This window comes from Ambystoma mexicanum, chromosome 4p (assembly GCF_040938575.1).
Source record: "Ambystoma mexicanum isolate Mex_15411 chromosome 4p, UKY_AmexF1_1, whole genome shotgun sequence".
Classification (NCBI taxonomy): Eukaryota; Metazoa; Chordata; class Amphibia; order Caudata; family Ambystomatidae; genus Ambystoma; species Ambystoma mexicanum.
In genome coordinates this window covers 56,094,100-56,117,297 of record NC_090927.1, presented here as the reverse complement: position 1 = coordinate 56,117,297, position 23,198 = coordinate 56,094,100, and the positions used below count along the sequence as shown (strand labels likewise).

Below are 23,198 nucleotides of genomic sequence, written 5' to 3'. Positions count from 1 at the left end.
GCTTCAAACCTGCTCACGCCTGGTTGGAGGTTAAGCCGGAGAAATTCATCAGGATTGGGGTCCACCTGTATGCCCAGGTAAACAAAACGCCAGATGGAGATAGAGTAAGGACAGTGCTGCGGGATCGCGTCATCCCCTCCCTGGAGGGGGAAAAATATTGTCTACTGATTGTTAACTTTAAGCCCACAGAACTCCTGATATTCGGTGAGGATTCTCGTCACCGCGGGGCACAAGACCCTAGGGTTGGTCATGTAGATAAGCAGGTCGTCGGCATAGAGCCTTGAATGGTCCGGACATGTCCCCGGGTTCTGTCCCTTCTTTCCAGCCAGGCTAGGGTCTTGCCGACTTTGTCCCCAGTATCATAGATCTGACTGCACATGGTCCAATGAGCCGTCCTGGCATTGTCTAGTGCCAGGTTCTTTAAGGCTTCCAGGGCCGTGATCATCACCTCTTTAGATTCTGGCGTCCCCAAGGCAAGAAACTCCTCCTCAGCATTTGCTGTGGTCTCCTCTTGGTCTGAAAGCTCACTGACTTGTTGCCGACGGTGTACCGCGACAAGAGAAAGGGCCTCCCCCTGGCGCACTGCCTTGTACCCTTCCTGTAGTGTAATGGGACGGGCCACTGAACCCTTGTTTAGGGAAAAGTATTCGGTTGTTGTCTGCGCAAGGCCCTCATTCACCTCAGGGATCCCCAGGTAGTATGCATTAAGTTTCCAGGTGGGTCGGGGTTTGGTTCGGGTCTGTTTTATAGTCATTAGCAGGGGGGAATGGTCCAAAATGCCCCTGGCTAGGTAAGGGGCGGATTTCAGCATGTGTGATGTGTCTTGTGGGACGAAGAAATAATCTATTCGGGACAGGGATTTGTGGGCATTAGAGAAGAAAGAGTATGTAGAGTCTGTGGGGTGTAGAGTGTGCCATGCATCCACCCACCCAAGTGCCGATGCGAAGGATTTAAGCTTGGTTTGGGCGTCAGGGTTCCTGTTACCTACGTGAGTTCTATCCCTAAGCACATCCATTACTTCATTGAACTCTCCCCCAATACCCAGTTATCGGCCTGTTTCCCCATCATCGCCTCCTGCAGGTCGATAAGGAGTTTGAGGGTGAGTTGAATGGGGATTGTACGCTGCCACAATCCCCCAAGAGATCCTCCCGATATTGCCGGTTATCACCACAAGGCGCCCCATCGGGTCAGTATGGAGCCCTCTCAGCTGGAATGGGACCCGTTTATGTATAAGGATCATGGTGCCCCATGACCCACTGGAATATCTTGCATGAAAGGTGGTTGCATAATTGGATCTCCTAAAGAACTTACAGTCCGTGCCCATAAGGTGTGTCTCGTTAAGAAGAGCGATATCGGGTGAGTGCCTGTTCAGGTTTTGGAGTACTAGCCGCTTTTTCACCCCGGAGCCCAACCCGTTAACATTCCATGTGAGTAGGGTTAACTGACAGTCTTGCACCATTGGTATGAGTGGGGTTGTTGCGCTTGCCGTGGGAGGGTGTCCCCCCCGTGTTTCCAGCCTGCGGCCCCAGTGTCCAGTGTTTTCCTATTTCAGCCCATTCCCATTCTGTTTGCTGCAACCTGTCATAACCACCTATAAGGCAAACCAACCCCCCTTCCTGAGTGGTGAGATTGCTTGCATCAAAAACCTTTGCAAATAATGTCTTCCCCTTTCCCCCACCCTCTACTGGCCGCATAACTTGAAAACAAACCATTTTGGGGCATTTACCTCGAAGCTCTCATCATTAGGTGGCGGCCGCCCATGCCAAGCCCCATTGGTCAATTGGTCCGTTGCTGCGCACAGGCCATATTGTGGAGGTGTTCACGCATTCTCTGTGCTTCTCTCCCCAGGGCGCTGTGCCTCCTCCGGTTCTTGGTCCGAGGGAATTGTAGGTGGTGGAGATCGGTCCGTCCTTGGTTTTCCGCCCTTCTGGTCCATTCAGTGATCGTTGCGGCCCGATTCCGTTAAGGATTTGGGTCTCCAACCATTCCCATGCCTCTTTGGGTGTATAGAACAGGTGTGTGGCCCCTTCATGGTGGACCTTCAGCAGCACCGGAAAGAACAGCACATATATGATTGACAACGACTGCAATTTCTTTTTGACAGAGTCAAAGGATTCCCGGCCCATCTGGACCTCTTTAGTGTAGTCTGTGTAAAAGCCAATGCGGTATCCATTGCAGGTGATGGGGCCGGAGGCGCGGGCGATCTGGAGAATGGCGTTGCTATCCCGGAAATTCAGGAGCTGTGCGATGATTGTCCATGGTGGAGCACCAAGGACAGGGCTTTCTGTAGGGATCCTGTGCGCACGCTCTATTGAAAAGAACTTGAAGAGTTTCTTGGGGGAAAAGAGGTGGGCGAGCCAGTCCTCAAGAAAGAGTTCAACACTGGGACCCTCTTCTTTTTCGGGGAATCCGTAGGTTATTCTGGCGCGCATGTCCCTCGCTATTCTCTGCTCGGTATTCGAGTTGGCTGACCTTTTTGGATCATTTTGGAGATTGCGGCCAGTTGCTTCTCCATCTGTCAAACCGTGTCCTCTGTGCTCGAGATTCTTTGCTCCGACTCCCCCACCCTCGATGCTGGGATGCAGAGGTCTTGGCGGAGGAAGGACACTTCTGCAGATAGGCCGCCTATCTTCACTTCTAGGGCCAACCTCAAGTCCCCAATTGCCTTCATGATATCCGTGAGGGAGATGGCTGGATCTTGGGTTTCCTCACTCGATCCTTCGCAGCCTAGGATTTGTGTTGTGGGTTTAGGAGGAACACTGACCGTGAAGAGGTCAAATTTACTTTGTAGGGCCAGCCTTTTGGTCTTCTCTTTGACTATTGTGCTTATCTGCTTGATCTAGTAGGGAGGGGTTCCTTTTTCACCGGTCCTCCTATCGGCCTCCGGGTGGATTCCTATATGCTGGCGGCAGTGCTATGTGTGACACAAGCTGCTCTAGTCCCAAGGAACCGCCAGACTGATTGAGGGTGGGTGCGGAGGAATTAGTACTGCTGCTATGTTGCTTTTCGGATCGGAGTTGGATGTGTCAGTCTCATGGGGAACCAAATACAAGGTGTTCTGTTGTGGAGGTTCCACCTGCTGCTCTTGCAGGGGTCCTGGCTACTCCGGGGTCAGTGCTGTTCTTCTCCCCCTGATGGTAACCCCCCACAGGGGCCTGGGGCCTCCCACAGCACGTGCCAAAATCCAGTCCCTTGGTCAGATATCCGCCTCCCCGTGCTCAAGGCTTGCTCCCGCCCAAACGTCCCCCTGTGTCCCTAGAAAGCGACCTCCTTACCGGGTAAATCTCCCCTGTGCAGGTTCTATCGACTATCTGCTCCGTGGACTACAGGGGCAGTGATGCACCAATCGGGGCCTTGGCAGAGTTGTACCTCAGTTGTTGTTCTGTCCGGGCTGTGTCCGGTTTCTTATTACCTTTAACGAGCCAGGGTGTGAAGAATGCACGGTCAGCAGCGACAGTACCAAGCAGCCTGCAGCGCCGGGGTGTCAGAGGCCTGTGTAATTGTCCCCTCGGGGTTGATGTGCGCAGCCTCACGACACGGTGTCCGGCAGCGCTTTCTGTGTCTTGGGCCAGATGGAGCAATAAGCATTGGTGGGTTTCCTTACCCATGGTATGCCGTGCCTCTGTTACTAGGCCACACAGAGCTGTGAGGCCGTTCATTCTGAGCTCCCTCTCCAGCAGGGCACGTCTCACATCCACATGGACCGGCCTCTCACCCAATTGTCCACATCCCTCCACTTGGGCAGAGGCTGGATCAGGCACCAGTGTTGGCCGCGGAGGGTCTTCCTCTCAATGTGTGCAGGACTCCTTCACCGCAGTGCCCCCAAGGACCCCAGCCTCCACGAGGCACACAGCGGACGTTCCCTAGTCAGCACCGGCCAGCCCCTCTCCACCGGTGCCCGTTCCAGGGAGGATGATCGGGGCAACAACGGCCTGCGCCCGAATTAGTGGTTGCCTGGAGGTGCGCTGGAACATCAAAGGGGCCAAGATGGCACCCGCCGACCCGTCGGCGGGGTCGCTGCTCCATTAAAGGGGTTTTCAGCTCCGATTTCTGCCAGGGTTAAGACTGTTCGGGAGCTAAGCTGTAGAGCTACAATCGGATTAAGTTTCCCCTCGCAGAAATCACTGGGGGTCAGGATATCGTCCCAGGATATCAGCGACTGCAGGGAGCTAGGTCTCTCACGTCTGCATCGGCGCCTTGCGCATGTGCAGTCCGAATATATTATTTGTTGATGGTGGTGTTTTTGTGCTATAGTGGTCCTTGCGCATTAGGATGAGTCCCCCTCCTCGCTTTCCTTCCCCATTTGTGTGGTTGAGTTTGGAAATGGTTTAGATGGCTTCAAGCACTACCACCATGTAGTCGTCAGACAGCCATGTTGTTGTTATGAAGAGTCAATCTGGCCTTAGGTTGTAGATGTCTGTTTTTTAAATTTGGAGATAGAGAAGGTGTTTATGAAAAGACAGTATGGTCCTCTCTCGGAGATGGTTTGTAGTTCCGTGGTGCTGTTATTGTTGGGTTGATCTTTTTGAAAATGTTTTTATTATTATGTATTGGTTTATACAAACCTTATACAAGTCGATCCACATCCTTTATGTTGCCATGAGTGCCCTATACTCATTTTGGGATTCGAGAAAGGGCGTTCAGTGCCTGGCTACCATGCAGAGGCCAGAGCTGAGGTGATCTTTTTTTTTTTGTATTTTTAAAAAAATGTATTTTCAAGATTTTCAATAAACAAAATATACATTACCAAAAGTTCAAACAGAGTATCAAACATAACACTCATTGGTATAATCACTCACAAATTTAGAGTAGTACTCTGTCATGCCTAAAAAACTCCTCAGTTGGTCTTTATTATTTGGTTCAGATATACCCAATATAGTGTTCATTAGTTCTTCTTTGGGACTCATAACCTTGGCGTCAATGGAATGGCCCAAATACGACACTTTGTCACACTTAAACTTGCACTTTTCAATTTTCAAAGTGATTCCACTCTTTTGAATTACTTGCAACACTCCCATCAACTTTGCATCGTGTTCCTCTTCTGTACTGCCAGATATCAAGATGTCATCCTGGAAACAATATACGCCTTCCAGACCTCCAAACATGATTGACATCAGTCTTTGAAAAACTGCCGCAGCAGAAGGAAGGCCAAAAGGCATCCTCTTAAACATAAATGCGCCAACTGGAGTGACAAATGACGTTAAGTGTTTAGAATCATTTTCTAAAGCAATCTGGTGGTAAGCCGAGGATAAGTCTAGTGTGCTGAAAAATTTGGCTGACTTCATGGTTGTCAACAATTCTCCTATATTTGGAAGAGGATGTCTGTCTATCGAGATGTTTTTGTTAAGGTCTCTCAGATCTACACACATCCTTATGGAGCCGTCTGGCTTATTCACCAAGACTATGGGGGCTAACCATTCTCAGCTTTCTATAGGTTCAGTTATATTCTGTTCACATAATCGAGAAAGTTCACTTTTGAGTGCTTCTTTTGTGCCAATGGGAACACTTCTTACCTTGTGTGCTATGGGCATTGCTCCCTTTTTAAGAATTATCCTGTGTTGGAAACCTTCCAGTAGTCCAATCTTCTCATTGAATACTTTGGGGAACTGCCTTGTAAGTGTGGCTTTGATGTCATTGTTATCCTTCAAGACACACAAGATAGGGACTTCTTCCCCTGGATGAATTCTGACAGGTAAAGCTGCTTGTTCCTCCCATCCGACTACAGACGAGCTGTTCTTTGCTATGTACAGTTTACAGTATGTTTCTCTGTCCTGGAAACGTAACTTCACCCAGGTACATACGATAATATCAATAGGGGTTTTACCGTACCCCGTTGCTCTCACTCCAGTGCTTTGTATTTTCTGCATATTGCCAGATAATACTTCAATAAATGTGTTGACATCATTGATGGTATATGGAGACCCTGTGTCCACCATAATGGGTAATGATATTCCATTTATTTGCATGTTTACCCATGGTCCTTTAGTTTTCCCATTTGAAGTGACTGTGAGTATCTGTACGTGCTGTGCATTCTCACTGCTGATGGTCAGCATATTGTCTGGTACAGGATTGTCTTCAATCGCTTTCACCATGTTTCTAGGTGGTCTATTGAAAGAGTATCTGTTAAATCTACCCCCTCTTCCACAAGTATTCCTGCACACCTTGGCAAAATGACCTATGTGGCCGCATTTGTACCATTCTACAGCTGCAGCGGGAAATTCTTTCTCAGTATCGTTGTGTTTATACCAGCTGCATTTCTGACAATGGTTTTGGCTCTGGCTCCTGTATCCAGTATCTCTACCTCTCTTGGAGTTGGCTCTGGAGTTATTAGTGGTCATTCTCTTTATCATTGCTACTAAAGATTCCTCTGTGTCTTCTCTTATATCTTCTTGGACCATCTTGATTTCTTTATCCTCAGTTTTGTCAAATCTTTTTTTAATGAAACGATCTCCAAGTTCCATATCCCTGGCAATCTCTAATGTTTGTTCTAATGATGGGTCCTTAGCTTGCGAAAGTCTTTGTTGTATACGTGGATCAGCCACGTTTAGTACCAGTTGATCCCTCAAATATTCATCATCAATGCCAGTGAATGTGCATGTGGACATGAGTCCCCTGAGAGCTGCAATATAAGCATCTATAGATTCACCCTTTAGTTGACGTTTTGAAAAAAACTTGTATCTTTCTAGCACAACATTAGTTTTATTTCCAAAATGCTTTGCTAATTTTCCTAGCGCGCATTCAAACTTGCGATTGTTGTCGCCACTTCCGCCCTCTGCACCATCAAGACCAGGGAGTGTCCTGAAAATCCTTAAAGCTTCTGCACCAATACAATTTAATAAAGTTGCCTCTTTGAGATCGTCGTTATATTTAGTGCCCCCCACAGCCCTCAGATGTACCTGAAAACCATCAATCGATTGTTCCCATGGGCACATGGGATTCCCTGGAATTGAGAAAAATTGAATCGGTGCTGTAATATGTTGCATGCTGATGGTTGATAGGCTTTTAGAATTGTAATGTCTTCACCTTCACTACACTCCTTTTGGTCCATTCAATTGTATTTGGTTTTATTTAATTATGTTTTTCTTTTGTTTTTTATATTTACTTTGTCTTTGCTTGGGTAACAATGTTTATAGTAAACATCAGTCTCTGGCTCTGAATTCCCACAAATATGTTATATTTTGCCAGTTAGTATCCCTTGTGGGTTTTCCAATACACATGCTGCTTTTGTAAGGGTCAGTACATAATTTGCATGTGCATAGTTTCTTTCACTGTTTTCTTTTGTTCCGTGAAATGGTTTCTGTGGTTACCTGTACGGATTCACGTTGTTTCAAGAAAATGGCAGTCACATTGTGGCACGCTTTTATGTCCTTTCCTCTAGTGGTCGTTGCCGTTGAAGGAGCTTCCATTTTTTCATATAATGCAGAGCGCTCGTGCTGCGTTATGTTGTACGATACAGGCTTTTCCCAATACACTTTTGCGAGCGGCTTACTCTGTGTCCCTTCTTCAAAGATCCGTCAGTATATTGGTGCCCCTTGCTGCATCAATAGTAGTCTTCTTCGCTCTGCAACCGTCGGAGGATGCCCGCTCGTCTCATCGGGCCGCGCAATCACTTGTATCCAGCTGAAATGCTGAATAGAACTTCGGGGGCTCAGCCTCTAGAAGGTACCTCGTTGCCAAATGTTGTAAAAAGGCTATGGAGGTATGTAATATTTTTAAGATGGTTTATTCTATGAGCCCCCAGAGCCTCATGCTACCGGGCAACCTCGCACATCAGAATGGTTCTGGAATGGCTACATTCCAGAGCCATGTTTTACAATACATTCCATAATACGTGTAATGCGTGTCTAAATGTGAAACTACTCTAACAGCTGCTGTGCTCATTTGGCAAGTAATTGGGTCTGGAGTCTCTACTCTTCTATACTGCTGTAGCCTGTCTAGGCTTTTCGCAGCAGCTGGCCTTCTTCTTTTCTGCTCCGCCCTTCTGGGGTTCTTGGCTTGGCTGTGAGGGGGTTTCCTTGGTGTCTCCTTTGTGGGTTCCAGGTTTCTTCTTGGTTATTTTGGTTTCTGTTGGGTTTTGAAGCTATCCCGCTGCGTGCCTTTGCTCCTTCTTCTGCTGGGGTGAGCATGCGCAAGGTTTCCTTTGGGAGCTATTGGATATGCCTGCTGCCTGGCTCCCTCAAATTTTGCAGGCAATCCTGGTTTTCTACTGACTTTGGTGATAGCCTGTATTTGTCGATGCTCAGGCGTCTCTACTGGTTCTCCCCTCTACGGGCCTTTAAAGCATTTTGGTCCCCCTTTCCAGGGCAGCTGCTCTCTTGCTCTCTTGAACCTTGCTGGCGGGTTACCCGGGTGGGTACTGATAGTGCTGTCACTTAGGGCGATCTGCTGAGCCCCGAATCTGTGCTTCCCACCCCGGGCTTGGTACGCTATCGAGGCAGTGCTGCCCAGACCCTTATAAGTGCTCTTGGCAGTTACTGCCCGCCCTGGGTCTGCGGTGATATCGTCCTTTCCCTGCTGTGGCTGAGCCTTCACTTAATGACTGTGTGTCCCAAAGGTGCGCTTTGGTTCGTTCTCAGGGGCCTGCCCCCTCCGCTTCCATTCCCTACTGGGTATGGTCTGTAATTTTCTGCGCAGGAGCGCGGAGTTGGCGGGGGGGCACTTCTTACCTTCTCTCCTTATATTGCTTTGACTCCGATGGGGCCCCTACGCCCTTGTGTTCCTCGAGGTGTCCTGGAGGCCGTCGGTCCGGGCTTCCGCTGCCCCACTGCAAATCCGCTGCTGATGCGATCAGGGGGAACACTCTGGGTCCCAGGCAATTATCACTTGTGGGCTTCTCCCAAGTTCATCCCGGTGTCTGGGGGCAGGTCGCTCCTTCCTTTCCTATCTTTCTGGCCGGTGTAATCCAGTGACGACTTCCTTGCACTAGCCCTGTGCGCTGCACTTTCTGTCAGTTTCTCTCCCTCGACCCCCTCTGGTCTCGCCAACCCAAGCGGGGCCGGGTGCAGTACGTGCGTTCAGAGGGCTTGCTGGGACTCTCTCCTTCCTCCTGGTCCCCTTCGCGTTCCTTCTCTCGGGCGAGGGTGGCAGGCTTTTCGCTGGGCTCTCGCCACTGGGGTTGCGGGGATCTGGCCTGGGTGATTGGGGTGCCGGATCATCTTCAGGGCCCTATCCGCACCACGTACCCCGCCTCTGTTGCCTCTGCCCACTACGCCCTGAGTGTCCCCTTTTCGTTGCCTGGGGGCTATTCACCACAGACCTCACCTCAGGCCCGATGGCGGCTCGTTTCTCTCTGGGGTGCCGTTACTTCTCTGGGCGGGGTCTTTCCAGTAGCTCCCCGCCGTTATGCTTACGGCTAGCGTGTTGGCGCTCTTCTACTACAGGCTTCTGCTTTCCTGCCTGATGAGGAAGGGGGCGACCTCTCATCCTCCGCGGATTCTCCTTTGAATCGAGCCTTGGATCGTTTCTCTGTGCATTAGCAATTGCTTCCTCGTTTTACCACCCCACCTGTGTTATTTACGTTTCGGTGAAGAGTCAGGAAACGCTCTTTCTCATCTCTTTAATATCCGTTGGGTCAGGAGCTGTGGATCAGGCAGCCATCGCCGTCCGCGCCCCATAGTGGGACTGACTAATGTTTACCCTCCAAACCCGTTTCAAGTCCCACTATGGGATCTAAACTTGGCATTAAACTACTTGATGGGAGCTCCTTTCGAGCCTCTACATTCTTGTCCATTAAGACCTCTAACACAGAAAACTGTCTTAGTGGCAATAACATCAACCCAAAGGGTGAGTGAGCTACAGGCGTTTATCCTGCAAGCCTACTCATACTGTCGTACTAAAAGTGGAGCCTACTTTTCTCCCCAAAATTGTTTCCGAGTTTTATATTACTCAGAAAATAACGTTGCCATCTTTTTATCCTCCTCCACATTCGGAGAAGGAAGAAGAAAAACTTCACAGGCTTGACCCTAGACGTGCACTGAGCTTTAACATCTCCAGATGCCAAAATTGCGACTGGATGACCAGTTATTTGTGGGCTATTCAGGTCACAAATTGGGACTGGCCATTACCAAGCAAACTATATCCAGATGGATTATACTAACAATATCAGAATGTTACAAACTGGCAGGTAAAGACCCTCCAGAACATCTAAGAGCTCATTCGACCAGGGGCATTGCAACTTTGTCTGTCTTGCCAAGGGGAGTTCCGATAAAAGATATATGTGCAGCTGTCACATGGTTGTCTCTGCACACCTTTACTAAACATTACAGTTTAGACTCCTCCTCGGGCCAGGATTCTGCTTTTGGAAAAGCAGTGTTGCACTCAGTGCCTTCAGCTGTGCTCCCATGGGCTTTTGCTAATTTGTTATGGGGAAACTGACACGTCCTTCAGGCTGTCAGTACTCAGAAGCTATTTCCCTTAGTCGTTGACTTTGCTGTCATTTCTTGGTAACTTTTCATCTGTGTGCGAAGTACCTCACTGTACCGCACACAGGGGTCTTTTCATTTTATGGCCCTAGATACCCTCTAAGGATTTTTTGGTGGTTATACAAATGTGCCTAGGAAGAACTTGTGGCAGCAATTTACTTTAATGGTATTTTTACTTCTTTTATTGTACCATACCGCGTTTATCGCGTTTGGTCCCTGACAGTGGCCAGTGCTGAAAATGGCCATGCAAAAAAGTCTTTTTGTTCTGTCTTTGGGCCATCTTGTTCCTTACCCTGCCTCCATTTCGAGCTGACCCGGGAATCCCTTATTTGGGCATACAGCCTCCTGGGAAAACCGCAACATTCGTGGGCTCCTGCATGTCATGTGTGCTAGTGCCCAGGAAGCGGACTGGGACAGTCTGGTCCCAATCCACACTACTGGTGCCAGTATGTCTGTTGTGCCTGAATGACTGGGACTATTGTGGTCAGTGATTGGCCCACGCCTGGCATGCATGCAAGAGAGCAGATCTTCCTATGGGTATGCCAGATTTGAGCGCAAAACGAATCTTGGATAATAGAAGGGGCTCTGCATCCATTCCTGGTCGATCAACTGAAGTTCATACTGAACTACAGAAGGAGCCAAGTAACCTGAAACGCTGAAGCAGACTGGTAGAACCGCTGGAAACGCACTGGAAGGTTTGGCACCCTCAGCCCACTGCTGTCCCGTCGGACCCCTGCTTTTGTCCTCCATCTTAGAAGGCCCTCAAGGGCGCTCTGACCCTTTGGAGTAGTGGGAACAACTACTCTCTGCGCCTCCCGATTACCGGCCAAAAGAGCCTTCTCAGAAGTGTTCCTGGGCCGTTCAGTGAACGGACCAGCTCTAACCGGGGTATCGCATAGGAGTGCCGCCGTCCTGAGTTGTGACTCGAGACTTGGGAATCACTAGCTTGTGGTCCTCGGCCCTCTCCCGCCAAATAGTGTAGTCCTAGCTGCTCTGGGTTGCAAATTAGAAGAGTGCGCCACACCGTGCCTGCCTACCCTCCTGTGCCCTGAAGCCTGCTGCACTGGAATTTTCTTCCTCTCTTCTTCATGAGCTGAGAAAAGGCTAATGTCCCATCACGGATGATCATCCTGTCCTGCAGCTGCTGAAAGCGGGAGCGCCGATACATTTTCACGCACGAGAATCCATTAAAAGATACTCACTTGGCTGGGCTAGCCTGCACTCCCTAGCTATTCCTGATCATCGAAAGTTGCTCTACCTGCAAGGGTAGACCCTCATCGAATAGTGGGACTTCATTCTTCATCACCTGAATCCTCTTCCTGAACTTCTACAGCCTCCTGAAGAGGTACTGTTTTCGCTCCTGACACACGACCACGCGTTGTAAGCGCACTACTGTACTTTTGAGCACAAGCCTCCCTAGTTCATAGGGCTGGACTGCTTAAGTTAGGGTGTTGATCCTGAAGACTGCCTAATGCTATATTTGTGTTAACCCCCTTCTGTTACTGGTTGTGGCTGGTTCTCGCCTTTACTGCATTAGGCTAAAAGTGATTGTATATATGTTAACTAGTAATACACTTGTGTGGTACCTGTTTCCTTTTACTCTGGCTATTTGTGTGATTATAAGGCCTATTAGAAATGTATATGTATTTTTGATATACCCCTGTCTGCTTGGAGAAACATGATCTGCAGGGAGTTGGAGATAGACGAGCGAAGGACTCTATCAGGGGGGTATTTAGGAAGAGAGAGTTGAATGTAGCGAGGTCCCATGCCCTTGTGGATAATGCAGAGGGTCTTGAATTTGATCCTTGCAACCGCCGGGAGTCAGTGAAGAGATTTTGGGGCTGGAGATATGTGGTCCCTGGGCTTGAGGCCAAGGATAAGTCTCACAGTCCTATTCTGGATTAGTTGAAGAGGGCCGAGTGAGGAGAGAGGCAGATTAAGGAAAAGGCTATTCCAATAATCAAGCCTAGAGAGAACCAGAGCTCTGGAGACATTGAGTTTCTGGGGGAAGGTGAGGAAAGGGAGAATGCTTCTGAGGAGGTAAAGCTGGTAATGAGGCTTCTTGGCAAGCTAAGCAATATGTGGAGAGAAGGAGATAGAGGAGTTTAAGATGCCACCCACATTGTCTGCCTCCCAGGAGGGAGAGGGGAGGGGGCCCAAGGAGTGCAGTTAGAGTGTAGACAGGAAGGAAGGAGTGGGGGTCCCAATGAGCTGGATCTCAGTAATACTGGCATTAAGGCAGAGATTATTAGCAGCGCACCATGCCTGAATAGCAGTCAGACAGTTGGGAATGAGGGAGGAGGGAGAGGAGAAAGAGAAGGAACGTTTAAAGGAGAGCTGTGTGTCCTGTACTTGCCTATTTAAATGTCAATACGCAGTTCAATAAATGTCAAAAGGCAGTTCACAAGAATATTCTCCTTATGATTCTCCTATGCATCCCACCAACCTGGCACACTCCTAGTGGCCAAGCATAGGATTTATTTGCACAATGTATTCTTCACTTATTTTGGGTGCAGATCCTAGACTCGCAGTATTTCCAAACTGGTTTCTTTCTTGCCAGGACAATGTCCTCTCATGGACTGTTCATCTTTTGGGTGCAAGTTCCAGACTTGCACTATAACTCCTTGGTGCACTCTCCTGCGAAGCAGTTACCTTTTCATGAACTTCTTATTTGGGTACAGGTCCCAGACTTGCAGTGTTCAAATCAGCTTGGTATACTCTCCCTTCAAGCCTTTGTCCTCTCAAGCCCTGTCCCTCTTTGGGTGCGATTCTCAGACTCGTAATATGCACAGTTGCTTTGTTTACTCTCCTGCCAGTCAACAGTCCCAATGTGGACTTTCTCTGTTTTGGTTTGTTTCCGTTTCTCATATGGGTGCGTGTCCCAGACTTGCACTTAATTCCCAGGTTCCCAGGCCCTCTTGATCCGGCTTCTACCTTCACCCTCTTCCTCCCCCGGTCCTCCAGCACCTCATTGGTAACTTGCATACCTGTTTGCTTCTCTCTTGTAGGCACCAGCGTTTCCTGAGCAGCTGCTGTGTCTCTGGAGGCTACGGTCGCATTTGGGTATTTGTCACGGTTGTAGCAGCATTTCTAACGTCTCCTTCTCCCTGGTGGTGCTCTCTCCTGATTGGATGCTTCAGCGGCACTCTGGAAGACTGGAGGTTCCACACAGCAGCAATGCGAGCAGTCAGCCTGTGGGACCTCGCTCGCGTTCTGCTCCTCTGTTCTCGGCTTCCTTCGTGCTGGCTCTCGTTCCTTTCGCCGCTGCACTGCTCACCGTTTCCCCCCTCTTCGGAACGCTCTCCTGATGCATCTCAGCTGTCAGATGTTTAAACTTCCACATTGGAAAAGGGAGTCGCTTTGGGCAAATCACACTCATTGAAGAGATAGAGCGCTCACTCTGCTTCTCCAGAGTGATTGTTGGACCCCTGATCATCATCTTCTTCTCAGTACATGGCATAGTCAGATGTAATATACTGTGCATTTCCTAAGGTTTGAATCTTGTCAAGTCTATTATGTTGACTAACTTGACAATAACATATGTTGGCCTTATCGATAGAAGGTAGGGGAGGATTGAACATTAGAGAAGGGTTTAGATGTAGTAACGCGGGGGCATACTGTGTTCTCTGAACATGGTCATCCCTAATTCCATAAGGTGGTTAGTCCCCATGGGATCCTCCCTCGGTGCACCACCTCCAGGAGGGGGACTATTAAACTGTGAAGGCACCGCCCAAGCCCCATTGGAAAGGTCTCCTCCTAGGGGAGAAGGGACGACATCCTCAGATTTGTCACACTGTGCAATGGTTTGATAAGAGAAGATAGTTCAATTCTTTCAACAATAAAATAAACTTTGAATAAAACTAAGAAAAGCTACAGTATGAGTAAAATTAGAGGGGCTTCTCACACCCCTAGAGACATCTTTCAGTTTCCACAACTAGACAAATCATGGCTTGTAGGGGGAGGGAATTCAGGAGCAATTGCGCCATGACTTCCACAGTGGCCATCTTTCTCAACCTTTCTCTCCAGTGAGAACTCTCTATCTCTTCTTCTCTCTCCCTCCCTCCATTCCACCCTCTTTATCTCTTGCTGTTTCTCCTCCCGCCTTTGTCTCTCTATCTCCTGCCCCACTCACTCTCTATCTCTCTGTCTCTCTCTCCCCATCTCCATATTCCTGTCCCCTGTTCCACCCTCTGACATACTCTCTCACCTCCCTTTCCTTGTCCCTCTGCATCTCACACTCCATTCACTCTTGCGCCTGTTATAAATTCTGGTCTACCTTTTTGGTTGGAGACCTCTCCCTCTGGGCACCGGATACAGCTGTAGCAGCAGATTTGTTTTCCATCTGAAGTTAGTTTCCGGTATCCAGGATCACAGGGTTCACTGCATCTGGACTGCGGTGGAGTCTGATGGAAAGAAATACCACAATTAGTGAGTTAGTTCACTGGAAGTGTAAGGAGATTGTTTCCCATTACCAAAGTCATTATATCACAGTCAGAATTGGGACACAAGGGGACATATTACGGAAACGCTGCACCAGTGAAAGTGCAATTACCACTAAGACAAAAATTGCCAAAGTGCAAAAAGCATATTCTTTCGATGCATTTTTGCACTTTGCACTAGTGCAAGAATATGTTTTTTGTATTTCTGCATTTTATGTCCTAATGCTCATTTTTATTTGCCCTGGTGCAAAACTTCTATACAAAACAAAAGAGGTGATGGCTGAAAAGTTTAGATGCGATCTTAAACTGTGACATAGCTCTGGGCAACCCTCCAGACCATAATTGTTCTTCAGCATGTCAAGCCTTTACAGAAAGGGAAAAGACCATGTGCAAATCAGGCTCAGTGCCACCTCAAAAGGGGCAGACCAACCCTGGTGGATTGATGAACACTTTATTAGTAAAGCTTTAGAAGAAACACAACCAATGACAACACAAGGCTTCGGCGCAAGTGACCCACCTCCCTCCTATGTCCAGGTCTATTATACAAACAGGCATACATGAGTTTCAATGGAAGGGGCGTAGTCTCGGCCTGGCAAGGTCACATCTTGCAATTTTGTTGATGACCGATAACAAACCCTCATTATACAGCCTTTCAAGCTGCACTCTGCAGTGCTTGTTAGTATTATCAGTAAAACAGCATAGCATAATACATTTTTTCAAGGGTGAATATACTCCCCAGAACTTTGCACCTGCTTCGAGGCAGGCGAGAGACCTTGTAAAATGATGACATCCACCAGCTAAAGCTGCCTTTCAGTAAAAAGCTAGAGCAGAGAACACGCTTAGCTATGCCAAAAAGGCCAGAAGCGTGAGCACTAAAGGCAAGCATTCTTCAGCGGTGGGTGTATGAATTTCTGTTGTAAGGCCCTATAGGTGTGGGGGTTTGAGTGCTACTATCGCGCTTTGGGTCCCATGCTATACTGAGATCCCCTAACAGTAGTATGTCCCCTTCCACAAACTCTTCCAGCAGCCAAAGGGTGGATTTCAAAAAGCCTTCCTGACCTGTGTTGGGGACATATAATGTGGCCACCGTCAACTTGTTAACACCCAGTTGAAAAATGGAGAATATATATCAGCCCTCCTTGTAGATCTGGGAGCGTAGTGCTTTAATTAAAGTTCCCCTCCTAAAGGCTGTAAGCACACCTGCCACCTTCCCCTCAGCATTTGCCTGCAAGATTAATGGATACTGACGCGAGTGGAGTTTACCTCTCTCCACCCTCCGTATATATGTGTCTCTTGGAGTGCCACCAAGTCCGGTTGGTGGTGCCCCAATAGTCCTGGTACCTTAATTAGTTTCTGTGAGGTATTAAGCCCCCTAACATTCAATGATAAACACCTGAATTAAATCTATGTGGCTTTGTCTTCAGTGGGGTCGCTATATGAGCATGTCTGACTTACATCACATTTTCATACTGCTACTGCTCCCCGAGTTGCCCCCCCCCCCATGGTTGACCTCTTTCCCCCATCCCCTTTCCCCTCCCTTTTCTGCAGCTTACCCCAAACTCTTCCACTGAATGTTCCCTGGTTTGAGACACAGAACCTAGTGTTACCCGGGATACAAACCCCCGGCTGTGGGTCACCTGCTTACCCAGGGGTTTAGAGAATCGGTAGAGGAGAAACAACCTCTGGTTCTTTGGGGTTTTCGGAAAAGGAGGCGGAGACACAAAGAGATCTCAGGCGAATGATACACAAGATTATAAAACCTCTCTTCCAAGATGATTCGATTGACGAGACAAAAATAGAGAGGATCCACCGAGCTGGCGGGCATGAATCCACCACTACCCGGAAAGGCTCAAAATTCTGGAGAATACGAAGAGCAGGGCAGCGGTGATGATTTGCACGGCGAAGGTTACTATTTTCCAGGATCTCTCTTCACTGACTCTTTCAGAGAGTTGAGTTTGGGGGCCATGCGTATAGTCATCTTTTCAACAACAGAACTTCAGAAGGCTACAGAATTGAACCAAAATTCACACAGGTACATTATTCCTCTAGGAGTACAAATAAATAAGAATGCTGGAAATTAGTCTATAGAAGAACTGAAATTATTTCATGAACTTTATGAACTTAATTGAACTAATTTGTCAAAGCAAATTCAATACAGATTTTCAACAACATTTAAGTCAAGAATCTACCAAAAGGTTTATGAACTTTGCAGTATTATAATAAAATTTGAAGACTTAAGAAAAGTATATTACTAAAATTAATGCCAATCAGCCATCAAGCATAGGCAGCAGGTAAAAGAGAAAATAGTTTAAAATCTTATCAATATAAGTAGACTATATTCAGTATAGAGTAAAATTAACCCATATATCCTTGTGTTTAGATTTTCACAGACACAGCATACTGAGGAAAATAAATCTATCCAGTCCCAGAGAATAACAATCTACTTAGTCTGAATATCTGGGAACCAGTGTGCCAGGAACCAGGGAGCCAGTGTCTTGAGAGCCAGTGAAGATCTGCATTTGTTATTTTATCCTCTATTCCCCTTTCCCCTTGGGTTTGCCGGTTTGGTAATTTTATTAATTAAGGATTGTTGAGCTGGCATACCAAGGGGGTCTGGTGGGCCAGCATCACTCCTGCAAGAAGATTCAAGACAGAGACATGACAGGCTGTGCCTCCCCCTGACAAAGTGGCTAAGCGGTAAAGGAGTGTGCTACAGATGGGAATGCCCGTTCTCCATATCCTTTGAGCTGGATGGGCAGAGACACAGGCTCGTTACTGAACAGGAAATACGTAGAGCCTCAAGGGAACTTCTAGCGGAGGAAGGAAGGCACAGCGCCGGGCCCACAGGAAGAGAACAATGGCGACAGAGGGTGGCGTATTAAGGGTCCGAGGAGTAAAAGAATCCTGGACTCTAGGAAGTTTATGAAGCTGAACTCGACCCCTCCCAATACATCCTGTATGGGCCTGCACACTGTGCACGAAATGTAATCTAAAAGTCAACTTGTGGGGTTGGGGGAATGTTCAAGGTGTGTGATTCTATGGGGGAATGTAGTGGTCCTGGGGCTGGGGTGGGGGCAACCGAGTAAGTTGTTCTGTGGGAAGGCCTGGGGTTCTGGCTTGTTTGATGGTTCGGACTCACCTGGTGATGGTAACTGGGAGGGGCCGGGCGCTGTGGTGGGGAGGCGTGAGGGGGCAAGAGAGAAGGGACAGGGGGTTCAGGGACCTAGTTCTTATACAAACGTTCATGTTTTGTTCATCGTTGGAGTGGACTTGTCAGTCGAGGGGGCAGAGTGCTTTTATTCTGAGGGTCATGTTGGTCAGTGGATTTGATTATGGCTGATGGAGTCAGGGCTGCGATGGGGGACAGTCTATAAGTGTTTTACATTGAACATTAAGGGGCTTAACTCCCCTATCAAGAGGTCTCTGGTCGGCAGGCAATTCAAAAGGTCAGGTACTGACAATCTGTTCCTCCAAGAAACCCGATACCAGAAAGGGGAAGAAAGGAGGATCCCTTCTGGGCATATTGGAAGGGAATATTGTGGTTCTAGTATTGTCAGAAAGGCAGGGGTAGGGATTCGGGTTCGGAAAGGCCTACTGGTGGAAGTAACCAAGGTCTGGTTGGATGCAGAAGGGATATCTGTTCTGATCTCTGGCCTGCTCAAGAAAATAAAGGTCACCTTTGCAACGATGTATGCCCTGAATCAGGATCAGAAGAGATTTCTGCAAAGAACCCTAGAGAAAATCATGAATGATACCCAGGATATCTTATTCTTGGTGGGCATTTCAATGCTTGGATGGACACGAGCCTGGAGAGGCAGCCCAGACAGGTGGGAGACCAGGAACCCCAGACACAAGGGGATGCAGCATTGGGAATAGCCATGGAATTGTACAGTCTTAGGGACATATGGAGGCACCTCCACCCGCAGGAGAGGGATTCACTTTCTATTCTGCACCACATGGCACTCTCTGTATGTCACCAGGGATCTGTAGGGAGTCTGGGATCCACCTGATCTCCTGGTCCGACAATGATATGATGTCTGTGGACATCGACTGGGGAGGCCTGTACCCAAGAAACTCTAAGTGGAGGCGTAACGACTGAATGTGGAAGGACCAGGTCTTCAGAGAACACTTCGAGAATAGCATTAAAGAATTCTTTGCCATCAATGACAAGGGTGAAGTGAGAAGGAGGATGGTATGGGACGCGGCAAAGGCTACATGGAGGGGCTTGCTGATCAGGGAGGGGGCCCACAAGAAGAGGGAACGTACGTTAATAGAAAAATTACTCAGCGACAAAATAAGCACACTGGAGAGGTGGGCTCAGTCCACTCCCGTGGAAAGAGAAGACTGTATTCTGGAAGCAAGGGGTCTGAGGGAGGAGTTGAAATTGCTGGAGGAGTGGAAGGTACTTTGAACCTACTGTTTCTAAAACAGAAATTCTATGAGAAAGGAGATGAAGCCAACACTCTTCTCACCGCAAGGCTGAGGGGACAGAGGGCAGATAGATGGGTCACGGAAGTGGAGGGTGAGAGGGAAAATAGTGAGAATACAGTGAAGGGGATCCAGGAGGGATTTGCCTCATTTTATGAGGCTCTATATAGGAGTGACGGGAAGGCCACCACTGGGGAGATTGCTGCATACCTTGAGGGGGCCCCCCTGCCATCCACATCGGAGGTGGATTCAGAGGTGCTGGATGCCCCAATTTCGAGTGAGGAAATTCAGAAGGCTATAGGATGCCTACGGCCCGAAAAGGCACTGGATGAGGACGGTTTCACCCGAGGCATTTATAAAACCTTCTCACCGGTCCTCCTCCCCTTCTTGACACTACTTTTCTATTATATCCTAGACACAGGGAGGGATTTGTTCATGCCCTAATTTCTGTGATACCAAAGGAGGGCAGGGACCCTAGATCATGTGGGTCGTACCGCCCAATTTCGCTCCTTAATATAGACTCGAAGATTTATGCTAGGGTCCAGGCTGCAAGACTGGAGGGACATCTCTCGAAACTTGTACACTCAGACCAAGTGGCCTTTGTGAGTGGGCGCCAAGGTGCAAACACTATGAGAAAAACACTCATTTGATTAATGAGGCCCAGGCTATGAAGTGTGATTGCACAATCCTTTCTGTGGATGCAGAAAAGGGCTTTGACAGGGTGGAGTGGGACTTCCTGGAGACGGTCCTAACCAAACTGGGGCTGGGTTAGAGACTCCTAATCGGTATTAGGGAAATCTTCCTCCCCGAGGGCCTGCGTGGCAGTTAACAGGGGATACACAAGATGGTTCCACCTGGGGAGGGGGACAAGGCAGGGTGCCTGCTTTCCCCCGCGCTCTTTGTGCTGTCGCCGTAACCGCTGGCCCAGAGACTGAGACATGACCCGTGGGTTGAGGGGTTTATCGTGGGAGGGTTGACCTATACATTGGGCCTATATGCAGATGACATGCTCTTACACGTGGTGAACCCGTTTACCTCTGTCACGGCGGCTGTGGATGTGATTGGTCAATACGGACGCTTGGCAGGGTTCAAAATAAACACAGGCAAGTCAGTCCTTTTCCCCTTAGATAAAAGGCGCAATGAGAGGGGGGGCGGTTTTCTCTCTTGGGCATGAAGGTGAGCATGGGGACACTAAGGTACCTGGGCATTAATGTCACGAGGGAGCTAAAGGATCTCTATGAGGCAAACTTCCTCCCGCTGACCAAAGAATTGGAAAAAGACCTGGCGAAATGGAGTAAATTGACCGTATCACGGATAGGTAGATTGAATGCAATTAAAATGGTGGTTCTCACTAGGTTTTTGTATTAATTTCAAATGCTCCCAATACAGATTCATGACTCTTTCTTCAGAGTGACAAAATGTACTCTCACACGATTGATCTAGCAAGGGAAGAAACCTTGGGTATCCCGGACATACAGATATACTATAAAGTGACTCCGCTTAGGATCCTAATCCCACACGTCAGACAATGGGGAGATTCGCAGTGGGTGGGGCTCGATAACTTTAATCTAAAACCGGTGTCGGTCGGAGAATGACTTTCTGGTTACTATCTGGAGCATTTGTCACCCAGGAGCCGGGATGAGAGACGTCGAAGTGTGGCCCTCTCCATTGGGGCATCTCTGGGTACCGGGTATCAGAGACACCATTCCGCACCTTGAGAGGTTCCAGGCTTCGTATAAGGCGGGTTTAGAAAGGGTTGGACAAATGTGGAGAGAAGGCAGGTTTATTATGTTACAGGAGTTGGAAGAGACCCTCGGGTTGGCCAAGCTATCCGTCTTCTCATATCTACAATTGAAGTGCGCCCTTACAAGGGAGAACTGGAAAGAGAAAATTCAGAGGGAACTCACCCCATTCGAGAAGATCCTAGATTCCGCTCTGGGCACAAGGGGACTCGTTGGTGCACTATACGGGGCCCTGGTGGATAGGAGAAAGGGATCCTCAGACAGGTTGAGACAGATATGGGAGGCAGACCTAAAATTGGACCTTTCGCCCCAGACATGGCAGAGAATGTGCCGGGGAGCCTCCTGGGCCTCAATCTCATGGCAGTACAAACTCCATGCCATCAAACTGTTGCAGAGATGGCAGTATGACCCGGTCAGGTTGGCTAAAATGTTCCAAAGCATGAGCCCTAGGTGCTGGCATGGGTGGGGTTTGAGAGCCAACTATTGGCACATGTGGTGGGGTTGTGTTGTGGCCCAGGCCTACTGGGATGAGGTTCTTGCCTGGATCAGGGACTTGGATGGGATACAGAGATGTAAAACACCAATGTTGATATTGTTTAGGCTATAGGAGTAGGATGGGTTGTATATAAGATTGCCGAAAATGGTGCACAGTCTGCTTTTGGCTGGGTGGGCTTGCCTGGCCACACAGTGGAAGAGGGAACTCCCCCTGAGTAAGAAAGAATGGGTTAAGAACCTATACTTGATGGAACGCCTGACAGCAACAATACATTACATGGTGACTATGGGTCAGTGCAAACTGAATGGGCTGGCTTCCGTGAAAAGCACACCTAACAGGCTGGTTATTCAGCGCAGCGATGTGAGAGGAGATGTGGCCCCCCGGCCTTCTTAACAAGAGGGTTAGCCCACACGGACTGAACTCCATACCTATTTTGTGGACACATGATCCCCCAAGAAGAGTTATGCAGTTTAAGTGAACATTTTAGAGATTGTTGCACTGTTAAGCGGGTTATGGAGCGGGGTGGGATTAGGCAGGGGAGGGCATGGGAGGTAAAGTTGAAATGGCAATGTTGGAGGTCTTTGGTTGTGATTTCTTGGATGTGGTCTGAAGATATTATTGTTTTACCATTCATCTGTTATTTTTCTTGAAAACTCAATAAAAACTGAAGTTTAAAAAAAGAAAAGAGGCAGCGAATTTGGCTTGGATGTCCTGGAAGCTCTTGGCAAAGTCTTATTTGGTGCTGCCATATCTCAGTCTGCAATGGATGGGGGCGAGAGGAGTATTTGTTCCCCTTGGGACGTGGGTGGGACGATCTCCGGATTCTTTACTAGGAACCTCTCCAGTGGATTGAGTTGTTTGGGATCTGCTTCTTCCTACCCCCTGGCATGTGCGTGCAACCCTTACTCATACACAAGTTCCTCTATCTGCCCGATGGCCACTTAAATTTCAGGTCCTGGTGGCAAAGCCTCTTTTCCACAAACTAATGACCCTGCCAACTGGGCCCGCAGACTGTCATCGGCTTTTCTTTTTAAAATATGTTTATTTTAAACCATTCCAAGGTGATAAATGACAAACATTTCAAAAAGAAGCAATATCCACATGCAAATATCCCCCAGTTTTCCCCTCCTGTCCATTGAGGATAGACCGTGTCTCATCTATTCAAGTCCTCTATATCAGTCCCGGCCCCTCTTCCCCTCGGGGGACCCCTTCAGCGCCAAGGATTCTCTGAGCCTCCCAGAGTTTGTAGGTTAATGTGGGGAAGTCCTTGTCGTATTCCAGGAATGGAGCCCAAATGTTTAGAAAATGATGTAGGAGTCTAGCTGTAGCTGCTATCACTTTCTCTGCAATCAGGATATCCCACATCTTCCCCCACCACAGAATCATGATGGGTCCCTCAGCTGATTTCCAGGTGCGGGCCACCACGATTTTCCCTGTCAAGAGGCATTGAGTTATCAACTTGGCTTTCCTTCCTGATCTGGGGTAAACCCCCGGAATTGGGGACCCCAGGAGAACAGGTTCGTGCTCCAGTGGGATCACTACAGGGTAATGTTTTCGATGGTGGTTAGGCAATGTTTCCAGAATTGCTTTACCTTGGGGCATAACCACCACATGTGGAAAAAGGAGCCCGGCTGACCACAGTGTCTCCAGCAGGAGGGATCAAGCACCCGAT

At 48.4% G+C, this 23,198-nt stretch overlaps 1 protein-coding gene across 1 annotated transcript in view; it reads right to left on the bottom strand.

Moving 5' to 3' along the window:
- The window catches only part of LOC138452738 (vomeronasal type-2 receptor 26-like), a 433,093-nt gene that overhangs the window by 24,526 nt on the left and 385,369 nt on the right, over window positions 1-23,198 (bottom strand). The window contains exon 8 of the mRNA XM_069605086.1: window positions 14,698-14,824. Coding sequence (XP_069461187.1) covers window positions 14,698-14,824 — 127 coding nt within the window. The remainder of the gene's footprint in view (window positions 1-14,697; window positions 14,825-23,198) is intronic.